At 47.2% G+C, this 25,038-nt stretch overlaps 1 protein-coding gene across 3 annotated transcripts in view; it reads right to left on the bottom strand.

Annotated features, from left to right (window-relative positions):
* Positions 1–25,038, bottom strand: part of LOC146203236 (uncharacterized protein KIAA1143 homolog) — a 168,184-nt gene that overhangs the window by 137,488 nt on the left and 5,658 nt on the right. For 2 of the 3 annotated variants that reach the window (XM_084588605.1, XM_084588604.1), the window contains exon 3: positions 5,177–5,366. In XM_084588605.1, the coding sequence (XP_084444731.1) occupies positions 5,185–5,366 (182 nt within the window). In that variant the 3' untranslated portion in view covers positions 5,177–5,184. Of the gene's footprint in view, positions 1–2,714; positions 5,367–25,038 lie in introns of those variants that run through there. The other variant, XM_084588603.1, reaches the window with a different exon arrangement.

Raw genomic sequence — 25,038 nt, 5'->3', positions numbered from 1 at the left:
TCCTGGAGTTGAAGGAGCGGACGCCTGTGTCTACCACAGCGAAAGCTGCAGCAAAGGGGCCGCCTTGGCGCCACTTGGGAGCTGCGGCCACAACTTTGCCAGCGGGAGCAGCTTGGCACCTCGCTGCACGCACCATCAGCTGCGCCGGTGACAGAACAGAAAAGAGGCAAGCCAAGAGCTTGCTGCAAGCTATGCAATGTGATGACTGAGCACGTAATTGCCTTCGGCCTGATTGCCGCCCTCAAGCCCCCCCCCCCACCGACTGACGGCGACGGAGCAGGATCTGCGTTTGCTGCAGTCATCACACGTGTGCCCTTGGCTCCATGGTCATCTGTAGTGGTCATCGGCCCTGCCTCCCTGTCCGGCACCCATGGTCTTCTGCAGTGGTGCCGGTGGCTGTGAGCTGTCTGCAACTTTTTATATATTGGCACTTTTCTTAAATAGGTTCAAAAGTTAAAAGGTGTTTAGCCGGGCCCACTTGGTATATCCCCTGGGGAATGTGGCTATATTTAGCCGTACGGCGGTTTTAAGGAGGGGAGGATGTGGGGATACACACGAATCCCCTGCCCTCCATTATAACGGCCGCGTTTAATTACAACGCGAGACTACACGTGCTATTAGGAAGGACAGCGAGGAGAGGGCAAACTGGCCCCCTTCCACTGGCTCTGTCTTCTGCAGAGACGCCGCTGCGGGTTTCCCTCTCCTCCCGGCGTAACCTGGAGACCTTCTCTCCACAGTACGAAGTGTGCGCACCTCTACCAAATGTCTCTTGTCTTCCAGCGGTTGATCGTGCACGCGCGCGGTTGTATTTTCCGCCGGGGAGACTGCCGCCGTCACCCAGAATCACCCGGTCATCGCACACACAGACAGCTGCGGACCATGAGCGCGAAGCCACACCAGGTGAGCAGAACACTCCTCTCACCTCCTTGCATGTGCTTCCCCGTTCCGTTAGGGCTGGCACGCCGGAGCTAGATGGTGACTGCAGCGTCTAGCCTCCTCTGGCACATTATTTCAAGAATTAACCCCATAGCCTTAAGCTTGGCCTCAGCTCATTGCTCCTGCTGCAAATGAGATGGTCCTAGCTCCGTTTCAGCATCTTTTCTGCTTGCGAGCCCTGGCCGCTTGCTATGTGGCATGTCTTTTACTTCAGCTTCTGCGAGAAGTTCCTCCAAGCGAGAGGCACGAACTTCGACCGCACATGGCTAGAGTGTCCCTTGCTGTTCCTCGGTGCGTGCAGTGACTCGCTGTCTGCATATACGGCATGCCATCAGCTTTGCTCCTCTTCATATTTCGTCTTGTGTTCCGTTCCGGTTAGAGCTGGGATCGTTGCCCTAAGAGCTAGTGCCTTCCAACAGCCAAAAGATGGATGGATGTGCGCAGCATCCCTTTTTTAAACGGCACGGTAGTAGATTTTATTTACTTACTTTACCCTCAGAGCTTACAAAAGCACCGTAGAGGGGAGGGGAAAAGGTACAAATGGTAAAGTGTAATTGGACTGAAGGAAAGAAAATGGGGAAAAGACAAACAGTAACAAAACTGCACTTATTTTAAACACTATGATTGCCATTTATTTAAATTTCTCCATCTAAGAGATGTATAATAACTTTCATAGTGATCAACTGCACATTTAAGTCAGTGCAGTAGGCCCCACAACGTGCTAAAGCTCTGTTTGAGTTTTGAGTCTATGTGTGGCATGATAAGCATCCTCTTCATGCCTCAAGTTTAGAAGGGTAATTAAACAGCCTTAGTGTGTTTTCAAAGTTCTAGGTGCATTTTCTTAGTTGCTTACAATGTTCATATAGCTCATAAGGTACTGCCCCATAATTAGACAATACATCCCATGTTTACTTAAATGTGGGACAGCGAATTCACAGTTCTTTTTATGTGGTACATTGCAGTCATAGAAACAAGCGGGAAGGGCAACATTAAATAAAAAAAAAAAGTAAATTAAGATGACAAGCAAGCGAAACACACAAATAAAACATGCACATATGACTAGGTTGACATACAACAGTTTTTCAAAGGAGTATCATATTAGTGAACTGATGGCAAGCATTTTATGTTCAGACAATACTTCTAGACACAAATAAGTGTAAACGAAGTAATTACTCATTGATATCCACTTAAGTGCAGCCATACAGCTTTCTCAGAAACTCCACAGCTAAAGAAAACTTTGTCCCGGTCCAAGGATCGAACCCGGGACCACAGTCTTTCCAGAGCAGTCGTTCTACCAACGGAGATAAACCAGGATGGTCAGCAGATCAGATGGTAGGGCGAGAACGAATTGATCAATAACTTAATGTGGGAATGGTGTTGGTCAAATATTTAGGGGAATCCCCCCAAGGTGGAGTAGATTTGTAATAAGGAAGTAATTACTTATTGACATCCACCTGTTTAGCTTTCCTTTGTAGCCATATGGCTACAATTGGGTAATTACTCCCTTATTACAAATCTACTCCACCTGGTGGAATTTCCCCCAAATATTCGACCATGAGCAAATATAGTTTATGTAATTTGATCATGTGAGATCGTTAACAATAGTAATGCCTAGATATTTACATTTGTTCACTTGTACCAAACAATGGTTATTAATTTTATACATAAGGTTATATGGCAGTCTTTTTACACATAACCTCCAAAACAGATCTGTCACTTTTTTCATTCACAAAGCAAACATTTCGTCAAGTCAAGGAAGCATTCTTCATCGTTGTTAGCAAGCATTTTTGATGAACAGTGTCAGTCGTTTTTTTAAAACAATTCAGTCATCTGCAGAGCCTAACATTATTTTGGACACATTTACAGAGGCAATCAAAACATTGATACAACTAATAAATAAAAGAAGCCCAAGTATACTGCCTTGAGAAAGACAGGAGGTAACACGTAAAATGCCTGAATGACATTTTTTTTTTTTTTTTTAAATTTAAGAAACTGTTTTCTATAAGAGAGATGGGCATGAATCCATCTCACAACTGCTATATTAGAAGACCAATATTGTGAAGTTTAGAGGGCTTACTAAGCGAGATGAAATTGAAGTCACGGAGCAGGGACAGTAGTTTTTAAAATTAAAATAACTACCTTGCTTATAAACTAGTACCACATGGGCTATGAACAAGTCAAAGGGGACAACACAATCGTTCAATGACGATTCAGAGATGATGGTAGTAAAAAGCAACTAACATCCGACGTCAAACTCGGCATAGCACCAATATTGAAATATGTTATCTAGGAAACAGTACATACTAAAGTGTCTCAGGTAAAAAGAAAAATGTTAACCCTCCTCATTCGCTTAGTAAATTTTGCATTCAATGGCTGAGCCCACAGACGTAGGATTTAATCCTGTCTGCAGTGGCCACTTTTCAGTGAGGAAGGAAATGCAACAACGTTCATGTGCTATGCAATATCAAAGAACCCCAGATGACCAAACATAAGTCAAAGCCCTCCAATACAGCACTGTGCATGGCCAACCTGCATGTAGCCTCGAGACCATACCACCCCGAAAAACATTATAGGAGTACATACGCCAAACTTTTGCTGTGTGTTCTATCTTTGGAATGATGCGCAGGATATTGCAAAACATGAACATCCAAGTAAATTACACAAAAAAGTAACTGACAATTTATAACATTTTTTTTTCCTCTTTTGAAGTTTTAGTGTCGATTTAATATGCCAAACAGCAGCTGTGACATAACAGATACGTTGAGGTCACGCAAGACAAACAAAAACAGTAAAGCATGATAGCTGCTTTGTTCCTTTTAATTTTGCAACAAACCTTAAGCGAGCCTGTCCAAGGGCTGGGATCACAAAAAAATGAATAAGCAGTGATTACATGGCAGTATTTTTCACGGCTCACGTGACTGGAACTGATCTCTGATATCACAGCCGTCATTCATTTGTTGAAACCAAAACCTTAACTGGATGAAAAAAAAATATTACTTGACCAGCATACATGAATTCCACGTTGCACCTGATGCACGCCATCGTCTTGCGCACTATTCTAAAGTAAAAAAGATGTACCCATAGTTTTCATGTGCCTTCTCCTTTAAAAGAAAGGAATAAATACTCAGCATGGTGGCACGAGCCACCAGCTTTTTTCTTTTTTTTTGAAGGGACGTTCTTAAAATCTATTCATCTAGCCAGCCAGCAGCCTAATAGGCAGCACATGGTGGCAAACTCACTTGTCAGCCCCTGTGGCTAGCTGTCACTGACAGTCGTCTTACGCCGTAAACAAGCAGTTCTGAGCATACTGATAAATGAAATGCTTGGACAAAACCAATTAAACAGCGAAATAATTAAGTTCACAATGACTACAGGATCTTGGTGAATTCTTCAGGCAGCCAAAGACTATACTCAAGCAAGGTTGTCAACCTGCTTCAGACACTCTGTAACGCTGCACGTTAATCATTAACAGATTTATTGCGTGAATAAACTTGCGCTTCCAATCCTGATCAAACATAAGCAGTTCCTGTGCACACCAGTTTCAATAACAGCTGACTAAGCCTGATCCTAATAGACACAGAATAGGCTCCAAAAGTATACAGTAACTCTATTTTCACTTCGGATCAGAAACCTGACGCTGCTAACCTTGTGCTCAAGCTTGCATATAATTTTAAAATCGAGCAGCAATTTATTACTGGAGCAGTTTTGCTTAACTTGTTTGCAATACCTTACATAACTACAAGCTCATGCAGCATCACCTGCAATGTATGTAGGAAGAGAGTATGTCAATTCAGACCTAGTAGAGAGAGTGATAGAAAGTAAATTAATGAAAGTAAAGGTAGAGAGGTCAGCCAGTAGTAAGGAAATCTAGTAGAAATGTGCAGCAGACATCTGCTCTAGACTTCAATTGGAACCAGCCTCGCTAAGGATTGAAAGCTTTCAAGACAGAGCGGTATTAGTATCTTCTGAACCAATTTTGTACAAGTTACACTTCACCATCCACCCCCATCTTGCCCATGGAAAACGCTTGTGCCCAAATGAGAACCGAAGAAAAACAAATTACTCCGCGCTTTTGCTCTTCACTTTTCAGTAAGCACAATTCGTTGGCAGGTGTCAAAGACATAACAAAAACATGTATGCACCAGAGCAGCTGACTTGCTTTTTAGTCAGCTCAATCATGCCTTTCTAGTTATAGGCAACCACGCTACACAGTGACTTTGAAATAAAGATTTGTGCCCACTTTTGCTGTCAGTCCTCGTCCTCTTCATCGGCAAAAGACAGAAGGCGGCTATCTTTAACAGAGCTCACTTGGTCACGGCGGTTTTTATCAGCTTCCTTGCGCCTCTTCGCTTGGCCACCTACCGAAGACATGGAGTCTGTCCTTTTCACAGGCTTTTTGAATATTATCCTGCCATCAGCAGGCCCATTATCTGTAACAAAAGCAAACATAACATCAATAGTGAGCACGCATTGAGGTTCCAGAGCATAGTGGCTGAAGGCACATTACATATTGTATTTCACAAGCTGGTAACCCTTGCGCTCAAACACAGCCTTACCCATTAATATGAACTTTGTTATTGCGAAGAGGCATGATTTATGAGCAATTTTTCCAAGAGCCAAACTTCTATGCATTTCATCATCATCATCAGGACTATATATTCACTGAAGGGCGACAGTCTTCCCACATTTCTCCAATTAACACGGCCTTGTGCTAGCTGCATCCACTTGATCCCCACGAACTTCTTTAACTCATCCGCCCATCTAGCTTTCTGCTACTCCATGCTACGCTTTCTTTTCCTTGAAATCCAATTTGTCACCCTTAAAAACCATTGGTTATCCTCTCTGCATTACATGCCTTGCCCATGCCCATTTCTTCTTCTTGATTTTCACTAGAATGACATTAACTTGAGTTTTCTCTGACCCACTCTGCATGCTTCCTATCTCTTAATGTTACATCTACTATTTTCCATTCCATAGCTGTGTGTGTTAACTTCAACTTAAATAGTACCCTTTTTGTTAGCCTCGATGTTTCAGCCCCATAGATGAGTACAGGTAAGATGTCACTGTTGTATACTTTCCTCTTGAGCGATACCGGTAAGCTGCTAGTCATAATCTGTGAATGCTTGCCAAATGCACTCCATCCCAATCTTCCTATCCCAAGGTTCGTTGCCACATTGTTGCCGCGGGCGACGTGACGTCACCTGGTCGAATTCAAGCGCGATCTCGTACCGTGGTGGATGAAATTCCATGGATGACATTTTTTTGTGTTTCCCGGGAGCATGTTTGACCTCCAGAGAAGTGCATTACTCACTGAACTCTTTTCAGGGATTCCGAAAGCCAAAAAATTGCAATAAAGGCCCAACCACATGGCAGCGTTTCTTCAGTGTCGCATCAGCGTCTCATCTATGAGCGTTGTTGCTCGGCGCGCGCCGGAGGGGGTGACCAAACACATGACGACGTACGAACTGGCGTCTCCAAGCCAAGGCATGGGGAAATCCTTGAACTTCGAACAATTGTCCCCCGTCCGTAGCTAAAATCGTCCTATTCAGCAACGACGGGAACTTACTGGGGAGGATGGGGGAGGCAAGGGCAACAAAGGCACAGGCATGCACACGGACAAAAGACGAACTCTTGCTTCCATGGAAACGAGTTGCGCCTGTGGCGGTGGGAGCTGCAACTGCCCATGTGTGGATTGCCATTGGTCCCCATTTACGGCGTCGAAGCTGAGATCTGGCACTGCCAGATACCTGCGTCTTTCAGTGTCGCCTCGCTTCAAGGGTCAGAATTGCTCCTCCAGTAACGCCGATAACCGAGACGCTGACGCGGCGCCGAATAAATGCTGCCATGTGGTTCGGCCTTTATGCACTGTGGGATTCGGGCTTGCCGCGGCTGCCCTTTGAGCGGCCGCCGCCGTGCCATGTTGTTCTCCTCGTTCCCTTTCTCCCGCGAGGCTCGGACGACTTGTCACTGTCGTTCGGGCCACAGCTCCGCCCTGGCGTCCCAGTGGCTGTTCCCATTGGCGCCTTTTTGGCGGGAACACGGCACCGCTTCGACGGCCGCGCTCGCGCGACCCTCGGAGCGGGGCCCAAGGAGAGACCCCTCCGAGACATCGCAAGGTGCGTACACTACTGTTCTTGTCTGCCGGCCTTTGTCCGCGCAGACCAGTGTGTACTCGAGTTCGTCTGCTCCGGGTCTTACCTGAGAGCGAAGCTCGAGCCTGTCGATCGTGATCCAACGATCCGCGACAGGCGTACCTTGCGGTGGTTGCCCACTCTCTCTCTAAGGAACCCTCTGGTCACTGCGAGAGAGAGATCACAGCATGCCCTTGCATGCTTGCGGCGCGCACTCCGTGTCACTTCGTGCGCGCAGAGGAGCCTTGCTCCTCGCGCGCTCCCTTGACACGGTGACTTAGTATGTGTGTGTGTGTGCGTTTTGTATATATGTGTATGTGTGCGTGTGTGTGTGTGTGCCGCTGGAGGATGGCGTTTCAATAAACGTCTCCTTTGTGAACTTGGAGGTTTGTGTCCTCGCAGCGCAGTGCTCTCCTCCCGGTGGAGGTTGAGTGCGCGCTGCGGTGTTTCAGTGTGCGCGTGGTGACGACTGATCGGGGCTTCGACTCGCGCGATGCTCGAACCTGCGGTGGTTGGTGGCCTATGACCAAGTAGAAACCACAACTGATGCCCAACGTGAATTGTCCTTGGCTCCACGAGTCGTTGGACAGCACATCGGCCTTGACGATCAAGCTCATGCGCCATGCCTGCCGCCCCCTGCGCGGCAATCGGCAAAGGCACTGAAACACGCTACGTGGTTCTTCGGACCACCCTGCGGTGCGACCGTTGACCATATGCCTCCGCTGTTTCAGCTTTACGCCGTTGCGGAAGCAATGTGCGCGACGCCGCTGCTGCCGGCATCTTTACACAACAGCACCCGTACCCCGCTAGCAGCCATTTCTGTTTGGGGAAACGCGAGGCGTGGGCCGGGCTCCCTCTGGAAACCGCGCAAACAGGGCGCTCAGTTGGCTGATGCGGCTCCGTGAACTTGCGAGCCGGCTGGCGCGCCATTCTCTCCTGGTACAGCATTTCGACTTTTCGGTGCAGTACCTACAGGGGAGAACGAACGTGGTAGCTGACGCGCTATCCCGTGCCCCACTTGCCCGCGACGGCGTCTTTACGCCGGCAGGCGAAGGGGGCGAAACAGCGGACGAGCCGCAGATCGGCACGGAGGGGATGCCCGCAGACGGGTTCCCCATTCCGCTATCCGGGTAAGCAGCGCTTCGCAAAGCAGGCGAGGGTGAAAGCTCTTTGTGAGCACATCTGAGACGCCGATGCCAGCGGAAGTTTTGCTGCGAACCTGCGGGGGGGAGGAAACCAGGCTCTCCTTTGGAATGACTGGGATCGTTTCAGCCATGAAGAGCTATGTCGGTCCAGCAAAATGACCCATTTTGTCGCGATGTCAGCGACGGTCTCTGGGAGACGAAGTGCCGTTACGCTGCTTGTATTGCAGCGGGCGCAGGGGGGCACGAGCCAGCGTGTGTCGCGGCGTGCCCCGGGGATTCATGTTTGCTGGGCCATGACGGGCTCGCGCTGAAATACATAGCCACGGATGATGAGTCCATGAACCATTTGAAGTGGCTATTCCCCAATGTCTGAGCAGCGCTCTGTTGCGTTTCTCTCACGACAAACCATCGGCTGGTCATCTGAGTGGCTCCAAGGTTTCAAGAAACTGAGTCAATCGGTGACTGCAGCCCGGCATGAAGCGCGACATTTTCCGCTGTTGCCGTTTCTGCCATGTCTGTCAAATGGAGAAGTCGAGGGGTGGCAAGCCACCGGGCATGACGAAACCAACTGACAGTGTGCGTCCGTGGCAGATGGCCACCTGCGATTTCATGGGGCATTTCCCCAGTAACAAGCAGGGGCTCATTGCTGGAGAATCCCCTTATGGGGAAAGTCAGCCGTGCCTACATTGCAGACCTGAAGGCCTATGCGTAACGGTTTGACGAGCTTGCGCTGGTGCCCATTGTCACCACAGGCAAGCGCCAAGGCACACCCGATGCGGTGGAACGCAGCCGTGCCCCGCACCGGTACAAGGTGAGGCGATGTTCACCTGTGTGATTGATGCCGGACGACGGGCCTTTTCTGCAACCGAAGGCATACCGCCTCACCGAGCGAGCTTGCTCGTTGAACCCTACCCGGAAGCAAGGTTGGTCTCTCCCTTTTCTAGCTCGCTCAGTTCCAGCCTTTGTATTTTATTTTGTTTTTGTGTCTCTTCTTCCAATTTTCGTTTTCTTCTGTTTCCGTTCCTGCTTCCTATCTTGTAAATATTGTACAGTGAATGCCTTCTTTTGTACAGCGCGTCTTCTCTCCTCTTTATTCTTGAAATTGCGAGGGTTGCTCATTAGGCAGCCCCGACGCGCGGCTTTTTCGGTGTGTGTGGAAATGAAGTTGGGGCCGTTTGGGGACGGGGAGCATGGACGATGCCCCTTTCACCCAAGGCCGCCGCAATTGCGAAGGTGCTCGGGACAGGTTCGCCGCTGAAGGTCGGCATCACCCTTGTTTGGTGTGTGAGAGGCTGTGCGTGTGCGTGCCTGGGCGTGGAGGCGACGACATCGCGCCATGTGTGTTTGCCGGCGTGTGCGGAGCGCGGTGGAAAGGAAGCCCCGCGCGGTCTTCCCATGTGCGCCTTGGATCGCCACGGAGTCACGGACTTTCCACACCCGGGGCCCCTTCGGCGTGTTCGCTGTCCCTGCACCTAACCTGTACCACCACCGATCGAGATCGTTTGCAGCCAAGGATGAACGTTGGCCACCCAGAAGTCAACGAGCGGTGAGTCACCGCAGGCTCCCCGAGCTGCACCGACGAACTTTGGAACTTCTGTACATAGTTGTGTTTGTACATAGTTGTTCTGTACATAGTTGTGTTCTGTACATGATTGTGTTCTGTACATAGTCGTTGTTACTTAGCCTCCGGAACTTTGTACATTATTCTTTATGTCATCTTGTTCATTTTTTTTTTGTGCGCCTTGCTGGTGTTTGTCTTTCTGAAGTGTCTGTCTTTTCGAGATCTTTTTGGCTGGAGCTGAAGCGTAGTTTACTGGTTGCGTGAGGATAGCATTCTTTTCTTCATACTGGGGACCTGCCGCGTGCTTTCGCTGATGGGTAGGAGGGCAATTAAGGAGAAGAGGATGTGGGATTCGGGCTTGCCGCGGCTGCCCTTTGAGCGGCCGCCGCCGTGCCATGTTGTTCTCCTCGTTCCCTTTCTCCCGCCTGAGGCGGCGGAGAGAGGCTCGGACGACTTGTCACTGTCGTTCGGGCCACAGCTCCGCCCTGGCGTCCCAGTGGCTGTTCCCATTGGCGCCTTTTTGGCGGGAACACGGCACCGCTTCGACGGCCGCGCTCGCGCGACCCTCGGAGCGGGGCCCAAGGAGAGACCCCTCCGAGACATCGCAAGGTGCGTACACTACTGTTCTTGTCTGCCGGCCTTTGTCCGCGCAGACCAGTGTGTACTCGAGTTCGTCTGCTCCGGGTCTCACCTGAGAGCGAAGCTCGAGCCTGTCGATCGTGATCCAACGATCCGCGACAGGCGTACCTTGCGGTGGTTGCCCACTCTCCCTCTAAGTGCCCACTCTCTCTGGTCACTGCGAGAGAGAGATCACAGCACGCCCTTGCGTGCTTGCGGCGCGCACTCCGTGTCACTTCGTGCGCGCAGGGGAGCCTTGCTCCTCGCGCGCTCCCTTGACACGGTGACTTAGTATGTGTGTATGTGCGTTTTGTATATATGTGTATGTGCGTGCGCGTGTGTGTGTGTGTGTGTGTGCCGCTGGAGGATGGCGTTTCAATAAACGTTTCCTTTGTGAACTTGGAGGTTTGTGTCCTTGCAGCGCAGTGCTCTCCTCCCGGTGGAGGTTGAGTGCGCGCTGCGGTGTTTCAGTGTGCGCGTGGTGACGGCTGATCGGGGCTTCGGCTCGCGCGACGCTCGAACCTGCGGTGGTTGGTGGCCTATGACCAAGTAGAAACCACAGCACTTTATGCTTTTTTGAAGCGATGTGCATTTAGATGTCGTTCTTGCCGCCGTGTGAAACACTCACACCACAGGCGTACAAAATTCATACTTGTAATTATGTTTTCGCTAACTGTCAACTGTCAAAGTATGGAAACTCAGTCGTGTGCGATTTCTGAAATACTTGCAAGTATTTCTTGGCTTTCGAAAGCGTCATCGATCGTTCTGACTCGGGGAAATACGCAAGTTTTTCCAGGGACCATAGTTTGGCATTCCGCACTTCACTCGATGACCCGAGAAGCCACTGAGAGCCTAGCGCTATAGTGCCTAGAAATATACTGGCTAGTGTGCGCAACGAGCGCGTTTCATACAGGAGGCCGCGATGACTGCGCGGAGAGGCCACAATGGGCACTGCTGGTTGAGTGCGTGCGTGAAAGCATAGCGAAAGTCCACAAACTCCTGTTGTCTGCTGCTGCGTCGATGCCGCAGCCTTGCGCGATTGCTTTGGACGTGTGAAATCAACGTTTGACCCGCATCATCTCTTGGACTGTGAGCAGAAACATCCTGAGATGTTAAAGGCTAAGCAAAAATGCAAAGAGAGGACATGTTTCGTGCCGTTGCGTCAAAGCATCTATCGGTCTAACAAAGAAAAGGTGACTTTGTTTACTGCCCCGGCAGACCCAGCACGGCTTGCTGAATGGGAAAAAATCAAAAGGGTAGACAGAAGGCTGACATCAAAGTCTGTTGTGTGCGAAAAACATTTCAAGGACGAATGCATCAAAAGGTATTTTCAGATTACGGGGAACGGCGTCGTGAACGAACTCGCCTGAGAGAAGCCACGCCTGAAGCTCGATGCTGTCCCTACAAAAATTACCGAATTCATCTTGTGCCTAAAAAGATTGTAAAAAGGAAGGAGCGGAACATTTGCGACCAAGGACCGGCCCATAAATAATGGAAGCAAAATGTAGAGCTGGTGGCTCCCGAGTTGTGCTCCGCCGTCGATGGTGATGATACGTGGGTTGACTCTCATTGCGTCGCTCGTGGAGGCGCATCGAAGGAACTCCAGAAGCGTTCAGACTTTGAGCAGACAGACATTGCTATAGGACCAGTGTGTCATAGCGAAGCAATACCACAGTCTCCGTGCCAAAGTAATGTTCAGCACCCGTTCAATGGAATTCTGATTCCGGTGACATAGATGAAGTTGCATGCTGTGTTAAATGGTGCTTTAACTTATGGCTGTTGCGAGACCGAAGCTGGTGACTTCTCGAAGCTATTCATCAAATGAACAGTGACTTTCGGAAAACCTTTGTGTGAGCACGGTTCTGTAATTGCCACAATTTACTTCCAAGGAAGAGAAAAAGAAAAGCGCGTGCTTACAGCCCGCCATGAGGCAGAGACATTGATCAAAGAAATGGCTCTGCGTGGCCCCTGTAATGGATGTGGCATGATTCCTGTTGCAGGCAAGCACACCTCATACAGAAGCATGTACTTTGCAGAAAAATGCTTGCTGACCACCGATGAAAACGGAGTCATGCTTGCACTGAAAATATTTACGGAAGCTTTTGCAGAACATGTCTAGAAGAAAAAAGACAAAAGATTCTTGTAGTGACAAAAAAAATTTCAAGAATTTTACTTGTGCTTTGAGAAAGACAAGGAAACTCCTGGCTAATGCTCAGCACCAGGTGGCTCAAATGAAGGAGCAAAAACATGCACTTAGCGAAGAAGCTCTTGAGGCAAAAATACAGTCACTCCCGAAGCAGCAGCAGTTAGCTATGAGAGCTTGTTTTCTGGCCGCAAGACGAAAGTCTCTAAGAGGCATGCCTTACGATGATGCCTGGATTGTCGAATACTGAGCAATGTTTTGTGAGTAAATTACCTACTTTACATTTTTTGTCTGCAGTAAATGGAGACGACCAGAATTGTTTTCATATTCTTGTGTTTTCAGATATCCGTAGATCTCATGCACGTAATTACCACTAGCTTGACTCATTCAGAAAGAGAAGCTTAAATGCTGCTGTAAAATAGCTTTTTACAAGCTTGTTTATTCTGAATGAAGATGAGAAACAGGTTAAATTGTTGGCATGCTTTTAGCATGCCATCCAGTACATGCGCCATCGAGCTTATGTTCTCAACATCTCGTTATCTGGTAAGTGAGCTAGTAGAATTGTAAGGAAGTTGCCAAGATTGGTGGAGTAATAATAAGTCGAGGTTGTAACATTCTGGGTTTGGCCCTTCATGAGAAATTAGTCAAAGCAGCAGACATCAAATGATTGTTTTTAATATTCTGCATTGTGAAGCGCTACTGTTCAAAGATTTTTAACATAAATATTAAAGGGACACTAAAGAGAGAAAGGAAGTGGGTTTGCATCGATAGAATGCCAGTTCCTGATTACAAAAAGACCACTCTTACTGAAAACAGAGCTGTTATAAGGTAGTAAAGAAGAATAACAGAAATACAGGTATCGCCACCACAGCCAAATGGCCGAGGCTCGCAACTACAAATCACGTGACGCGCTAGGGATCCCGGAGGCTGACAAATGTGAATTACGTTGCATGTTTGAATGCGATAGTACGTTTTTTCTCAAACATGATAACACGCTTTTATCATACGTAAACGACGGCGAAAAGACAACGTAAACGTTGCAAGGCAAATACAAAAATATACTTGGAGGCGCCACAGGCACCCATTTCAGTTTTGGTTATGTTTCGGCTCAGGCATTTCGTGCGCACTCTGATAGTTTGTTTGAACCTGCAGCGCCTGAATTACGAGCTTGGAGCAGCAGATGCGCCTTGATGGTTCCCATTTGAGCATTCGGAGGCACGAGCGAGCGAAATCCGCTACCGCCGACACACTCCTTCGTTCACACTTCTGCGCCAACAAATCGCCGCCGTTGCCGCTTCGACTGCGACCTGACCGCTTGATTGCAGCTACGTACGCCACGAAAAGCATGCATATGCTATGTACCGAAGGAAAAACGCATTATCATTCAATTGTTCACTAAATCATGGCACATCTGACCAACATATACTGCGTCAACAAGACCTTCAACGTGCTATTTGCAGGCGTCGTAAACAAAAGGGGCATACTTGCCGCTCATACCAAGGAGAACGTCGATATATTGCGCTCGTCGCCCGGCGAAAAAAAGGGCCTCGGGTAAAAAGTAAAAACTAAAAATAATGAAGCACCAGAAATACATTACAAAAGGTTAAAAGAGATCGATTTGTAAAAAATAAAAAAAAAAATAAAAAACCGCCAGAAGCAGTAAGACTCGAACTCGCTACTGCTTGCTCCGTAACGTTCGGCGCTAACCGCTCGGCTACGCCGCGCCACAATAACCTTGGAAATATTTCTAGTTTTTATGTCATAGCCCCATTTACAATAAAGTGTTTCTGCTGCCGGTCTAAAAATTACAACTTCTTGATCATCGGCGCATGCTGCCTGCTCTCACGTCTTGCAACTAATGTTCTGGATGCCTATGCGCACTATATTGTGCACTGGATCCATTTTAACATGTGGAATTTCACAGCGCTGGTGCCGGCACTTCGGTCATGTTCTGCTACTGTGGACGTAATTTTCGCTGAACACGGAGCTCTAGCACAAACCTTGAAGGAAAAAAGGGCGACGAAGCTTCAAAACTGACAAGCGCAGCAGCGAGGACACTATTTTGCTGGTAACTAAATCTTATTTGTATGTAAACATGTCAGGAAGCGTTGCGATTACCGAGGGCTCGGTTTGTTTATACATAGTGCAAGAAGGAGCGCAAAAGCTTGAGAAACATGTAAAGTATTGTGCGCTACAAGCGCTCTATGTTTTTCTTTTCTTCCTTTATGGGCCCATCGCTCGGTAAATTACTCTCTTCATCGTTTTATTTATTTCGGCTGAGGCCGTCATTGCGAGTACGCTGTTGCCAAGTTGGCCCTTGAGGGATGCGACGCCGCGGGCCGCGCCGGCTCGCTAGCTATCACGGAGTCTCCGCTTACGTCATAGTGTGCGTCACTCAACTCCAACTACGTAGTTGGAGGCCACAGTTTGAATTTGACCGGCGGGAACAAGAAAAAACCTCAACTTCTTATCGCAATATCTCAGCAATTATTCGATTTTTTGCTGCCGGATATGCGGCGACAGTGTCACCAAATGTAGTTTATTAGATTTTCATACCATCTTTGGCTGTCTTTAGTGTCCCTTTAATACCCTAGCATATGTCATTATAATAGTTTTAAAAAACGCATGTTTTCTGTATTCTTCGAAACGATCTGATTGGGGAAATTTTCATTTAGTTCATTGTTCGCCTTCAACAAAATCGGCCTTTTAAAGTCATTTCCAAATGTCAACGATTATCTAAAATTTATCACGGGTGTCATTTTAAATTTCACTGCCATAAAGTTCTTGATTTCAACGTTTTAATTTTTATTGCAACGAGGCATCTTGCATGTTGCTTTAGTGCCAGAATTATTCCCTTTTTGTCATTCTTTTTTTTTTTTTTTCACTTCAAGTATGTCGAATGAAGGCTATGTGGTAAGGGGTTTCGAACTGCCCGAGATATTTTTGCTCTCGAGAACTTGGTGGAGAAAAAAAAACAAAAAAAAAAACGGTTGGATGGTTACTGTCAAGTTTTTTGCTGGTGAAAGTAAACTGCTAGAATACACCAACAAATCGATTTACATATGATATCGCAAAATGTGTGCCTTGTGAACGAGCTCGCCAAAACCTTTTATTGCGAATGCACTACTATGCTAGGTGGAACCATTCCTCATGGTAGGTGTGGCCTGTTATGCCGCGTGCTGCTCTACCTTAAGCCACCACCGCGCTTAACAGATGGTGCGCCGTCGCCATGGCAACGCCGTTGCCTTAACAACACGATGCCGTTTGCTCATTCTCTCCTCTTTTGCCCTTGCGCTCGCAGCGGTACCCTGGGGAAGGGGGGGAGGAGGGGATGTGTACTCCGTGGGCAGAGGAGAGGAGGTGACACTTCGCAGATATAAGCACGCTTAGCCTTGGTGAAATCAGCCTGCCATGACATCTGAATTCACGTTACCTTTATGCCATGGGCAGGAGCTGCCTACTCGGGTCACTCCCTTCATATGAGAGGGTGATATCAGAATCAGCCTGCCAGAACCGTTTGCATTCTCGTTACCCCTACGACTGGCAGGCACGTCCATACACGGCTTGGTTGAAGCGTGGCTTTATATGTGGGCTGGTAGCTTACGCTCTCATGTCATACCCTTAAAGGATGAGCTTAAGTGTCCCCAATAATGTAGCACCTTACACTGATAGGGCGTGATAGGGAAATACTGTAGTAGGCAAAAGAAACTTCCGCCGTTCCTTTGGCAATTCAACTAGGGTTAACCAGAGCTAAACCACAATTTATTAAGAGTGTGCCAAATACAACGAAATCGTTTACTTCTCGCTGCTCCGAGCATGCGTATGACGGCGCGAATTGAAGGCAGATGCACCCACCCACACAACAGCAGCCCAAGTGGGTGCCGCCGGAAATCATCAACATCGGGACCTTCTCCTGGCCTGCCCTTGTCACGCTAGCCAGTACATTTCTAGGCACTATACTAGTATGGCTAGCGCACCCTATGCCCTTGCTAAACGCATGCGCCAGCCTGGGACGAGCCAATCTGGAAAATCCAATATGGCAGCGCCCGTCGGTTGATTGCGTTCCTGGTGGTGCCGGAGGCCGCTACCTCGATTCAAGGTGCATGCTGGTGACTTACTGCTCCCGCGCTGCTTTCCGGCATGGTTATATTATAGGACGTTATAGGATTATAACTATAGTGCGCAAAAAGAAAAGAATTAAAAAATAGAAAGAAAAAAAAAAACGCTAGGCTGTGGCGGCTACTTTTCGGGAGATTTGAGGTTGTGTCCGTAAATGGAGAGATGTAATCAAAATTCGGGAGAATCCAGGACAATTAGGGAGAGTTGGCAGGTATGCCTTCCCCTCCTCCTGTGCCTGTTCATGGCTGTCGCCATTTCTGCGGCTTCTCTAAAAACGAAAAGCAGAAAAAGAACACTGTTTTTTGAGGAGGTAGAAGAAACACCATAAGCGCCTTTGCACTCTATAATACCAGCAGTCTTCAGGAAAAAGCTCTCAGTCCTTACAACGACGAAGCAGCCCTTGCCTGAAACCCGTATCTACTGTGCGACACAGCTGTCTAAGCGGCTTTGGTTACTGGCGCGGTGAACGCATTCAAAACCACCAGCGTACCTGGTTGTCACCCATTTTCATTTTCAGTGGTTCATCCTCGTCACTGCTCTAAGAAGTGGAAGGCAGGCAAGAATGCAAAAGGCACAATTATTTAAAAGCAGCACAATGTTACGTCATTTCCCGGCATCTAAATTGGCATAAAGCATTTTATGGAGACAGAAGGGTTCAGGCAAATTTACTGTACTGGCGCCATTGTCCCCTGACAACAGAAGAATAGGCTTTGCTCTCCAACTGACTGAGAAGGCCGACAGCACCCTTTTAAAGAGATTGCGACAGTGCGTGTGTGTGTGCGGAGATGCTCTAGGGGCTACGCAAACCCTGCGCTGGGGTGAGGGGAGGGGGCAGCCCCGGAAATGCATGCTTCCTAAAAATAAAAAAAAAAAAGCAACACCACTTGTCTAATCAAACCTGTTGAGCTGATGAGATGATGCATTCCAAAGGAGTCAGTTGACTAACTTTCATTAACAATCCTCCCAAACTGCCCAATTGCTTTATATTTAAACCAAGAATGCTGTTCACAAATGTGCAGAAAATTGTTTACAAGCTGTCTATCATTGTGATGGCAATATGAAGCATGCCGGCAGCCCTCAAATAGCCAGCACAAAACAATGGACTTGTTGAATGCTGCTGTGAACCACCAGACCCTGCAAGCTCAAGCGTGAACGACCAATGAACGACCACATGAATCTGAGCAGTGCAAGACCAGAACAAAAGCAACCTTGGTGTTAGCCTTGTCAAGTCAACCCTTGCATTGACTCTAATGATCAACATTGCCACTAAGCAATCAACAAATGTTTATCAACATCTAGCGCATTTTGAAGCCACCCTATTTTTGTGGCTTGAAAATATGCTGCGCAAAAGGATCTGTTGTCAGTGCTAAGACACTTAAGAGAAAGCCTAGTATCTTGACAGCAGTTTAGGCAAGTTCAGCGCTCTCATTTTTTAAAATCTGGCTGCAAAAACAGTATACCAGCCTTTAGAGTTTCGCTTCAGGTGTGACCAACTTCACCTACTCCCGAGGATCACTTACAAGGTTTAAAGTTCGGCACAGCATTGCAAGCTACCAAATCCATGACAAAGCGTGAGTGTTGATAACGCTGCCATAACCACCTCTCAAGAGCAACTGAAGGCTGCGCATGCTTATTACGCACCAGACGAGATTTATAACTTCAATGAAATAATTTTCTTTTCTAATGTTGGCCCTTCTTCCACGCCTGGTTCTGGACCTGCTGCAGAAAAAAATCGCAGTAACGATAGGAATACCGTTTAGGCTCTTATGCAATGCAAAACAGTACCGATAAACAAAAGCACATTGTAACAGGGCCGATTTAAGGCTTACTAAAAAGGCCTCCGTGCTTCAGGAGAGTTGGCAGGTATGCCTTCCCCTCCTCCTGTGCCTGGTGCAGGAAGACATTCAACCTGCACATTTATTGCTTTTATAAAGCACATAAGAAGGCTTGGATGACATCTAGTACTTTCACGGTGCTTCTGCAGAACTTCGTGTTGAAAGCCAGGGGCCGAGAAATCCTCCTCCTAGTGGACAATGCTGGCTGCATTCTATTTTGGTGGAACAGTTTTTCCACATCTGGCTCTGCTATAGCGTGACAGTGAAAATTCAACCTCTTGATGCTGGCATTAAGAGCCACTAAGACCATCTACTCAGCGTGGAAGATAAGAAGCCACAAACTGTAGATCTTAGGTGATGTTTAAGGGAGCTAAAGGGAGCTAAAGATGCCGTGAAATGCAGTGACTGGAGTCGCCATAGCAAACGCTGGCATCATGCTGGGATTTTTGCCATCTGATACTTTTGTCTCCAGCAATAAAGTGCCCCTCACAAGGCTCCGAGACTGCTCCAGAAAAGCTGGAGTAGCAAACCTTGATACAGACACTCAATAGCTTTTTGGTATCAATAAGAAGGTTAGATTAAAGAAGAGCTAAGCGATGGCGTTGCTGTGATTGAAGCTCCTGAATCAAATGAAGATTCCAACGACACAATCAAGCACCACTGCCAAAGGCCTTGTCAGTGTCAAGCTGCTATGACTGTGAGGCACCTCAAATGGTGCTTCAGTTTCTTGAGGACAAAGGCAACCAAAAAAACACACTTCACATCGGTCGCCTCTTTTGTTTTCAATAAATAATAATGCTCCTATATATGCAAAAAAAAAAAAAAACACTTCATCACCACCTTCTTTTCACAATAAATATTTTACATTTTTCTCAGCCATTTGTTTTTATGGGAGACGACCCACTTTATGGACAATTTTTGTCAGAATCATAAGTGTCGATATTAATGGGGCATGAATATATGTATAATATTGTTTGGTTTGGTTTGGCTTGTGGGGCTTAACGTCCCAAAGCAACTCAGGCTATCAGAGACGCCGTAGTGGAGGACTCTGGAAATTTTGACCACCTGGAGTTTTTTAACGTGCACTGACATCACACAGCTCACGAGCGCCTTGCTTTTCGCCTCCACCGATAAGCGGCCGCCGAGGCCGGGATTCGATCCCATGTCCTTGGAAACAGTAGTCGAGCGCCGTAACCACTGCGCCACCCCGGCGGGGTGTATAATATTGTAACGTAGATACACGCACACAGAAAGTGGATATATTAATACTTACAAATGGGTAGCTGACCACAGATGAACTTCAGGCCAGCGGCACCCGGCACGAACCACCCACACACTTCATCTTCACGTTCCCCACATTCCAAAGTCGTCCTTTAACAATATATATACCGGGTGTCCTGGCTAACTTTATTTAGCCAAGGGTAAAAACATAAACCCCTTCATGGATCACTGCCTTGTGGCGGAGGGGCTTGCGAAACTTGATGAAGTCGTGAGCTCTGCTGTGTAAGGCCACCCAAGATAGACAGGCCACGGCAGAGAGTTCTGACAAAATGTGATTCACTGGAGAAGGTAATGGCAACCCACTCCAGTATTTCCTGCCAAGAAAACCCTATGGCCAGTCACAATACCATTAATGATATGGCGCCGGAAGATGAGCCCCCCAGGTTGGAAGGCGTCCCACATTTTACTGGGGATGAACAAAGGGCGATTCCTAGTAGCTCCAGGACGAATGAAGTGGCTGGGCTAAAGCCAAAAGGAAGCTCAGTTGTGGATGTGTCAGGAAGCGACCGGAAAGTCCGATGTCGGAAGGAGATACATCACATAGCAACATGGAATGTAAGATCTATGACGCAAGGTAAACTGGATGTCGTCAAGCGAGAAATGGACAGATTGAACATTGATATCTTGGGTATCAGTGAGCTCAAGTGGACCGGAATGGGAGAATTTAACTCCGGCGACCATTATGTCTTTTATTGTGGGCACGAATCCAAGAGAAGGAATGGGGTCACTCTCATAGTAAACAGAAGAATGGGCAAAGCAGTGCTAGGGTACAACCCCATAAACGACCGAATGATTTCACTTCGGATCCAAGGTCACCCTTTCAACATAACAGTTATCCAAGTCTATGCACCGACAACTACTGCTGAAGAAGCTGACGTTGAGAGATTTTATGCGGACCTACAATACCTTTTAGACCGCACCCCATCATCAGACGTCGTTTTTCTCATAGGAGACTGGAATGCTAAGGTCGGGAGTGAAGAAATATCCGGAATTACAGGCAAGTTCGGACTTGGTGAGCCAAATGAAGCTGGGCAGAGGCTAGTAGAGTTTTGTCAAGAAAACAACCTGACCATAGCGAATACTCATTTTCAACAGCACAAGAGGCGCCTGTACACATGGACTTCACCCGACAGTCTGTACAGAAATCAGATCGATTATATTCTTTGCCAGCAGAGATGGAGAAGCGCTATACAAGCAGTAAAAACAAGGCCTGGGGCTGATTGTGGCACCCATCATCAGCTTCTTGTTGCCAAAATTAAGCTTCGATTGAGGAACACACAGAAAACTAGAAGGCAAAAGCGTTTGACTGCGTAGATCACAGCAGATTGCGGCAAGCTCTCTAAGAGTTGGGAGTTCCAATTCACCTCATCTGTCTCCTCAGGAACCCGTATGAAGGGCAAGAGGCCTCAGTCAGAACTGGGCATGGTCTTACTGATTGGTTTCCGATTGAGAAAGGAGTGAGGCAAGGCTGCATACTGTCGCCCTGCCTATTTAACCTATATGCAGAGTGCATCATGAGGAAGGCCGGTCTGGACGAGTCTTCAGCTGGAGTGAAAATTGCTGGAAAACGTATCAACAACCTTAGATATGCGGATGATACCACTTTAATGGCAGAAAGTGAAGTGGAACTCAAGAGACTTCTGATGCACGTACAAGAAGAGAGTGAGAAGTTTGGGCTTAAACTGAACATTAAAAAGACAAAGATCATGGCGTCTTGCCCTATCAAGTCCTGGAGCATCAAGGGACAAGAAGTGGAAGCTGTGACAGATTTTCTCTTCTTGGGCTCCAAGATTACCTCGGAAGGAGACTGCAGCCACGAAATTAGGAGACTCCTGCTTCTGGGAAAGAGAGCAATGGTTAGCCTTGACCGCCTAGTAAAGAGCAGAGACATTAGTCTGCCAACCAAGATCCATATAACTCGTGCTATGGTCTTTCCAGTTGTGATGTATGGATGAGAGAGTTGGACTGTGAAAAAGGCTGTCAGTCAGTTAAGTCGTTCAGTCGTGTCCAACTCTTCGTGACCCTATGGACCATGTCATGCCACGCTTTCCGGTCTCTCACTATCTTCCTAACATCACATAACTTCATCTGCAGTGCCTCGAGGATGCCATCTAACCATCGCGTTCACTGTCTACCCCTTCTCCGGCGACCCTCAACCTTTCCCAACATCAAATCTTTCTCCAGCGACTCCTCTCTTCTCATCAGATGACCAAAGTAGCTGAGCTTTAACTTTAGAATTTGACCCTCCAATGAGCAGTCAGGGTTTATGGTCAACAATATCGACTGATTTGATCTTCTGGGAGTCCAAGGAACTCTCAAGAATCTTCGCCAGCACCACAATTCAAACGCGTCAATTCTTCGGCGGGCAGCCTTTTTCACAGTCCAACTCTCGCATCCATACATCACAACTGGAAAGACCATAGCACGAGTTATACGGATCTTGGTTGGCAGACTAATGTCTCTGCTCTTTACTAGGCGGTCAAGGCTAACCATTGCTCTCTTTCCCAGAAGCAGGCGTCTCCTAATTTCATGGCTGCAGTCTCCTTCCGAGGTAATCTTGGAGCCCAAGAACAGAAAATCTGTCACAGCTTCCCCTTCCTGTCCACTGATGGTCCAGCACTTGATAGGGCAAGACGCCATGATCTTTGTCTTTTTAATGTTCAGTTTAAGCCCAAACTTCTCACTCTCTTCTTGTACGCGCATCAGAAGTCTCTTGAGTTCCACTTCACTTTCTGCCATTAAAGTGGTATCATCCGCATATCTAAGGTTGTTGATACGTTTTCCAGCAATCTTCACTCCAGCTGAAGACTCGTCCAGACCGACCTTCCTCATGATGCACTCTGCCTATAGGTTAAATAGGCAGGGCGACAGTATGCAGCCTTGCCTCACTCCTTTCTCGATCGGAAACCAATCAGTAAGACCATGCCCAGTTCTGACTGTGGCCTCTTGCCCTTCATAGAGGTTCCTGAGGAGATAGATGAGGTGAATTCGAACTCTCATCTCTTGGAGAGCTTGCCACAATCTGCTGTGATTTACGCAGTCAAACGCTTTCGCATAATCAATAAAGCAGAAGTAGATGGGTTTCTGGAACTCTCTTGCTTTTTCCATGATCCAGCGAAGGTTGGCAATTTGGTCTCTAGTTCCTCTGCCCTTGCGAAACCCAGCTTGCACGTCCGGAAGCTCCCGATCCACATACTGCTGCAGCCTACCTTGGAGGATTTTCAACATCACCTTGCTAGCATGCGAAATAAGCGCGATCGTGCGGTAGTTGGAACAATCTTTGGCATTGCCTTTCTTTGGAATGGGGATGTAAACTGACCTCCTCCAATCCTGTGGCCACTGCAGGGTTGTCCAAATCTTCTGACATAATGTATGCAGAATGTTAACAGCGTCATGGTTGAGGTTTTGAAGCAACTCAGCTGGAATGCCATCAATTTCGCTAGCTTTGTTCTTAGCAAGGCTGGCTAAGGCCCATTCAACTTCACTCTTCAGGATGCCCGGCTCGAGATCAGTAATCACAACCGTCTTATGTTGGGTTTGCACATTCGGGTCCTTCTTGCACAGTTCTTCTGTGTATTCCTGCCACCTCTTTTTTATCTCTGAGGCTTCAGTGAGGTCCTTGCCTCGTTTGTCCTTTATCACGCCCAGCTTAGCACAGAAGCTTTCTTTGATTGTCTTATACGGAGCTCTTGTGTTCCTTAATTGGCTGTTGTCCTCAACTGCTTGGCACTGTATGTTCAGGAAGGCATTCTTATCTCTCCTTGCTATTTTCTGAAAATCCGCATTGAGAACCTTGTACACCGCCGAAGAATTGACGCGTTTGAATTGTGGTGCTGGCGAAGACTCTTGAGAGTTCCTTGGACTGCCAGAAGATCAAATCAGTCGACATTGTCGACCATAAACCCTGACTGCTCATTGGAGGGTCAAATTCTAAAGTTAAAGCTCAGCTACTTTGGTCATTTGATGAGAAGAGAGGAGTTGCTGGAGAAAGATTTGATGTTGGGAAAGGTTGAGGGTCGCCGGAGAAGGGGTAGGCAGCGAACGCGATGGTTAGATGGCATCCTTGAGGCACTGCAGATGAAGTTATGTGATGTTAGGAAGATAGTGAGAGACCATAAAGCGTGGCGTGACATGGTCCATAGGGTCACGAAGAGTCGGACACGACTGAACTGAACTGAAAAACATAAAACAAAATAGAACAAATAAGGCCAGAGAAACCACTTGCACACAGCTGCCAGCCATCTGGTGCACCAGAGGCAATTTTTTATTTTGCAATTAACTAATCGGTAATTAAGATAAATTTTCTAATTTATTAAGTATTGCCTTTAGAAAGTAAATGTGATTTACAAAATTGGACAGCACCTTCTGAAACCCCCCGTTCCATTTATTTTCGATAAAGAGAGCCCGCAAAATACAAAAAATATCACATTTACTAACGCATTCGTGCGCCGCGATTGCGGTCGCAACCGTGGTTTGAGTGAACGAAATTAGTTGCAGTCGTGATTCAGCAGCCCAGTCCCGACGGTAGGCTATGTTGGCGATGGTTGCAGCCAGTGCGGTGAGATCGCTATGACCTGCACTGTTGCGTGCGCTGACTGCCTGAAGCGGACGAAGAAACCATCGCAGACGTATCGGCCTCCCGCTGCAATGGGGTCGTGGAGCCAAAGCCACAGCTAACTTCATTAACTGAAGCCCAGGTTGGAAGCAGCACAATCAAGGCGCACAAATGCGTCAGTCACGTGATAATTTTTTTGTATTTCGTGGGCTTTCTTTAGAGCTTGGAAAAACGACACACGTGAGATTTCATTTATCGAAAATAAATGGAATGGGGGTTTTAGAAGATGCTCTCCAACTTTGCTAATCCATTTATTGTCCAAAAGTAATAGTAAATTAGAAAAATTATTACTTTAATTACTAATTAGTTAACTAGGAAAACAAATTGCCTGTGGCACGCCAGATGGCTGGCAGCTGTATACAAGTGGTTTCTCTGGCACCATTAGCCGCACATTGACCACCATCAACACCACATTAATAAATTTTTTAAGAGTCCCCAGCAGATTTTTTACGTTTTCAATGTAAAACTATTTCAAAATTACAAATGTCTAGCATATTGTCACGACCCAAAGAGAACATATATATTTCAGAACAGTGTATATATAAAGTAGGGACATATATAATATACATCGTATTACACATTTGGCTAAACTTAACAGTGCCACATTGCAACTATCACATAAAACAAACTGCCGTTTCTGTGTGTATGATCCGT

The sequence above is a fragment of the Amblyomma maculatum genome, chromosome 1, assembly GCF_055883805.1.
Source record: "Amblyomma maculatum isolate TAMU_Amacu chromosome 1, ASM5588380v1, whole genome shotgun sequence".
Lineage (NCBI taxonomy): Eukaryota > Metazoa > Arthropoda > Arachnida > Ixodida > Ixodidae > Amblyomma > Amblyomma maculatum.
This window is presented reverse-complemented; position numbering and strand designations above follow the sequence as displayed.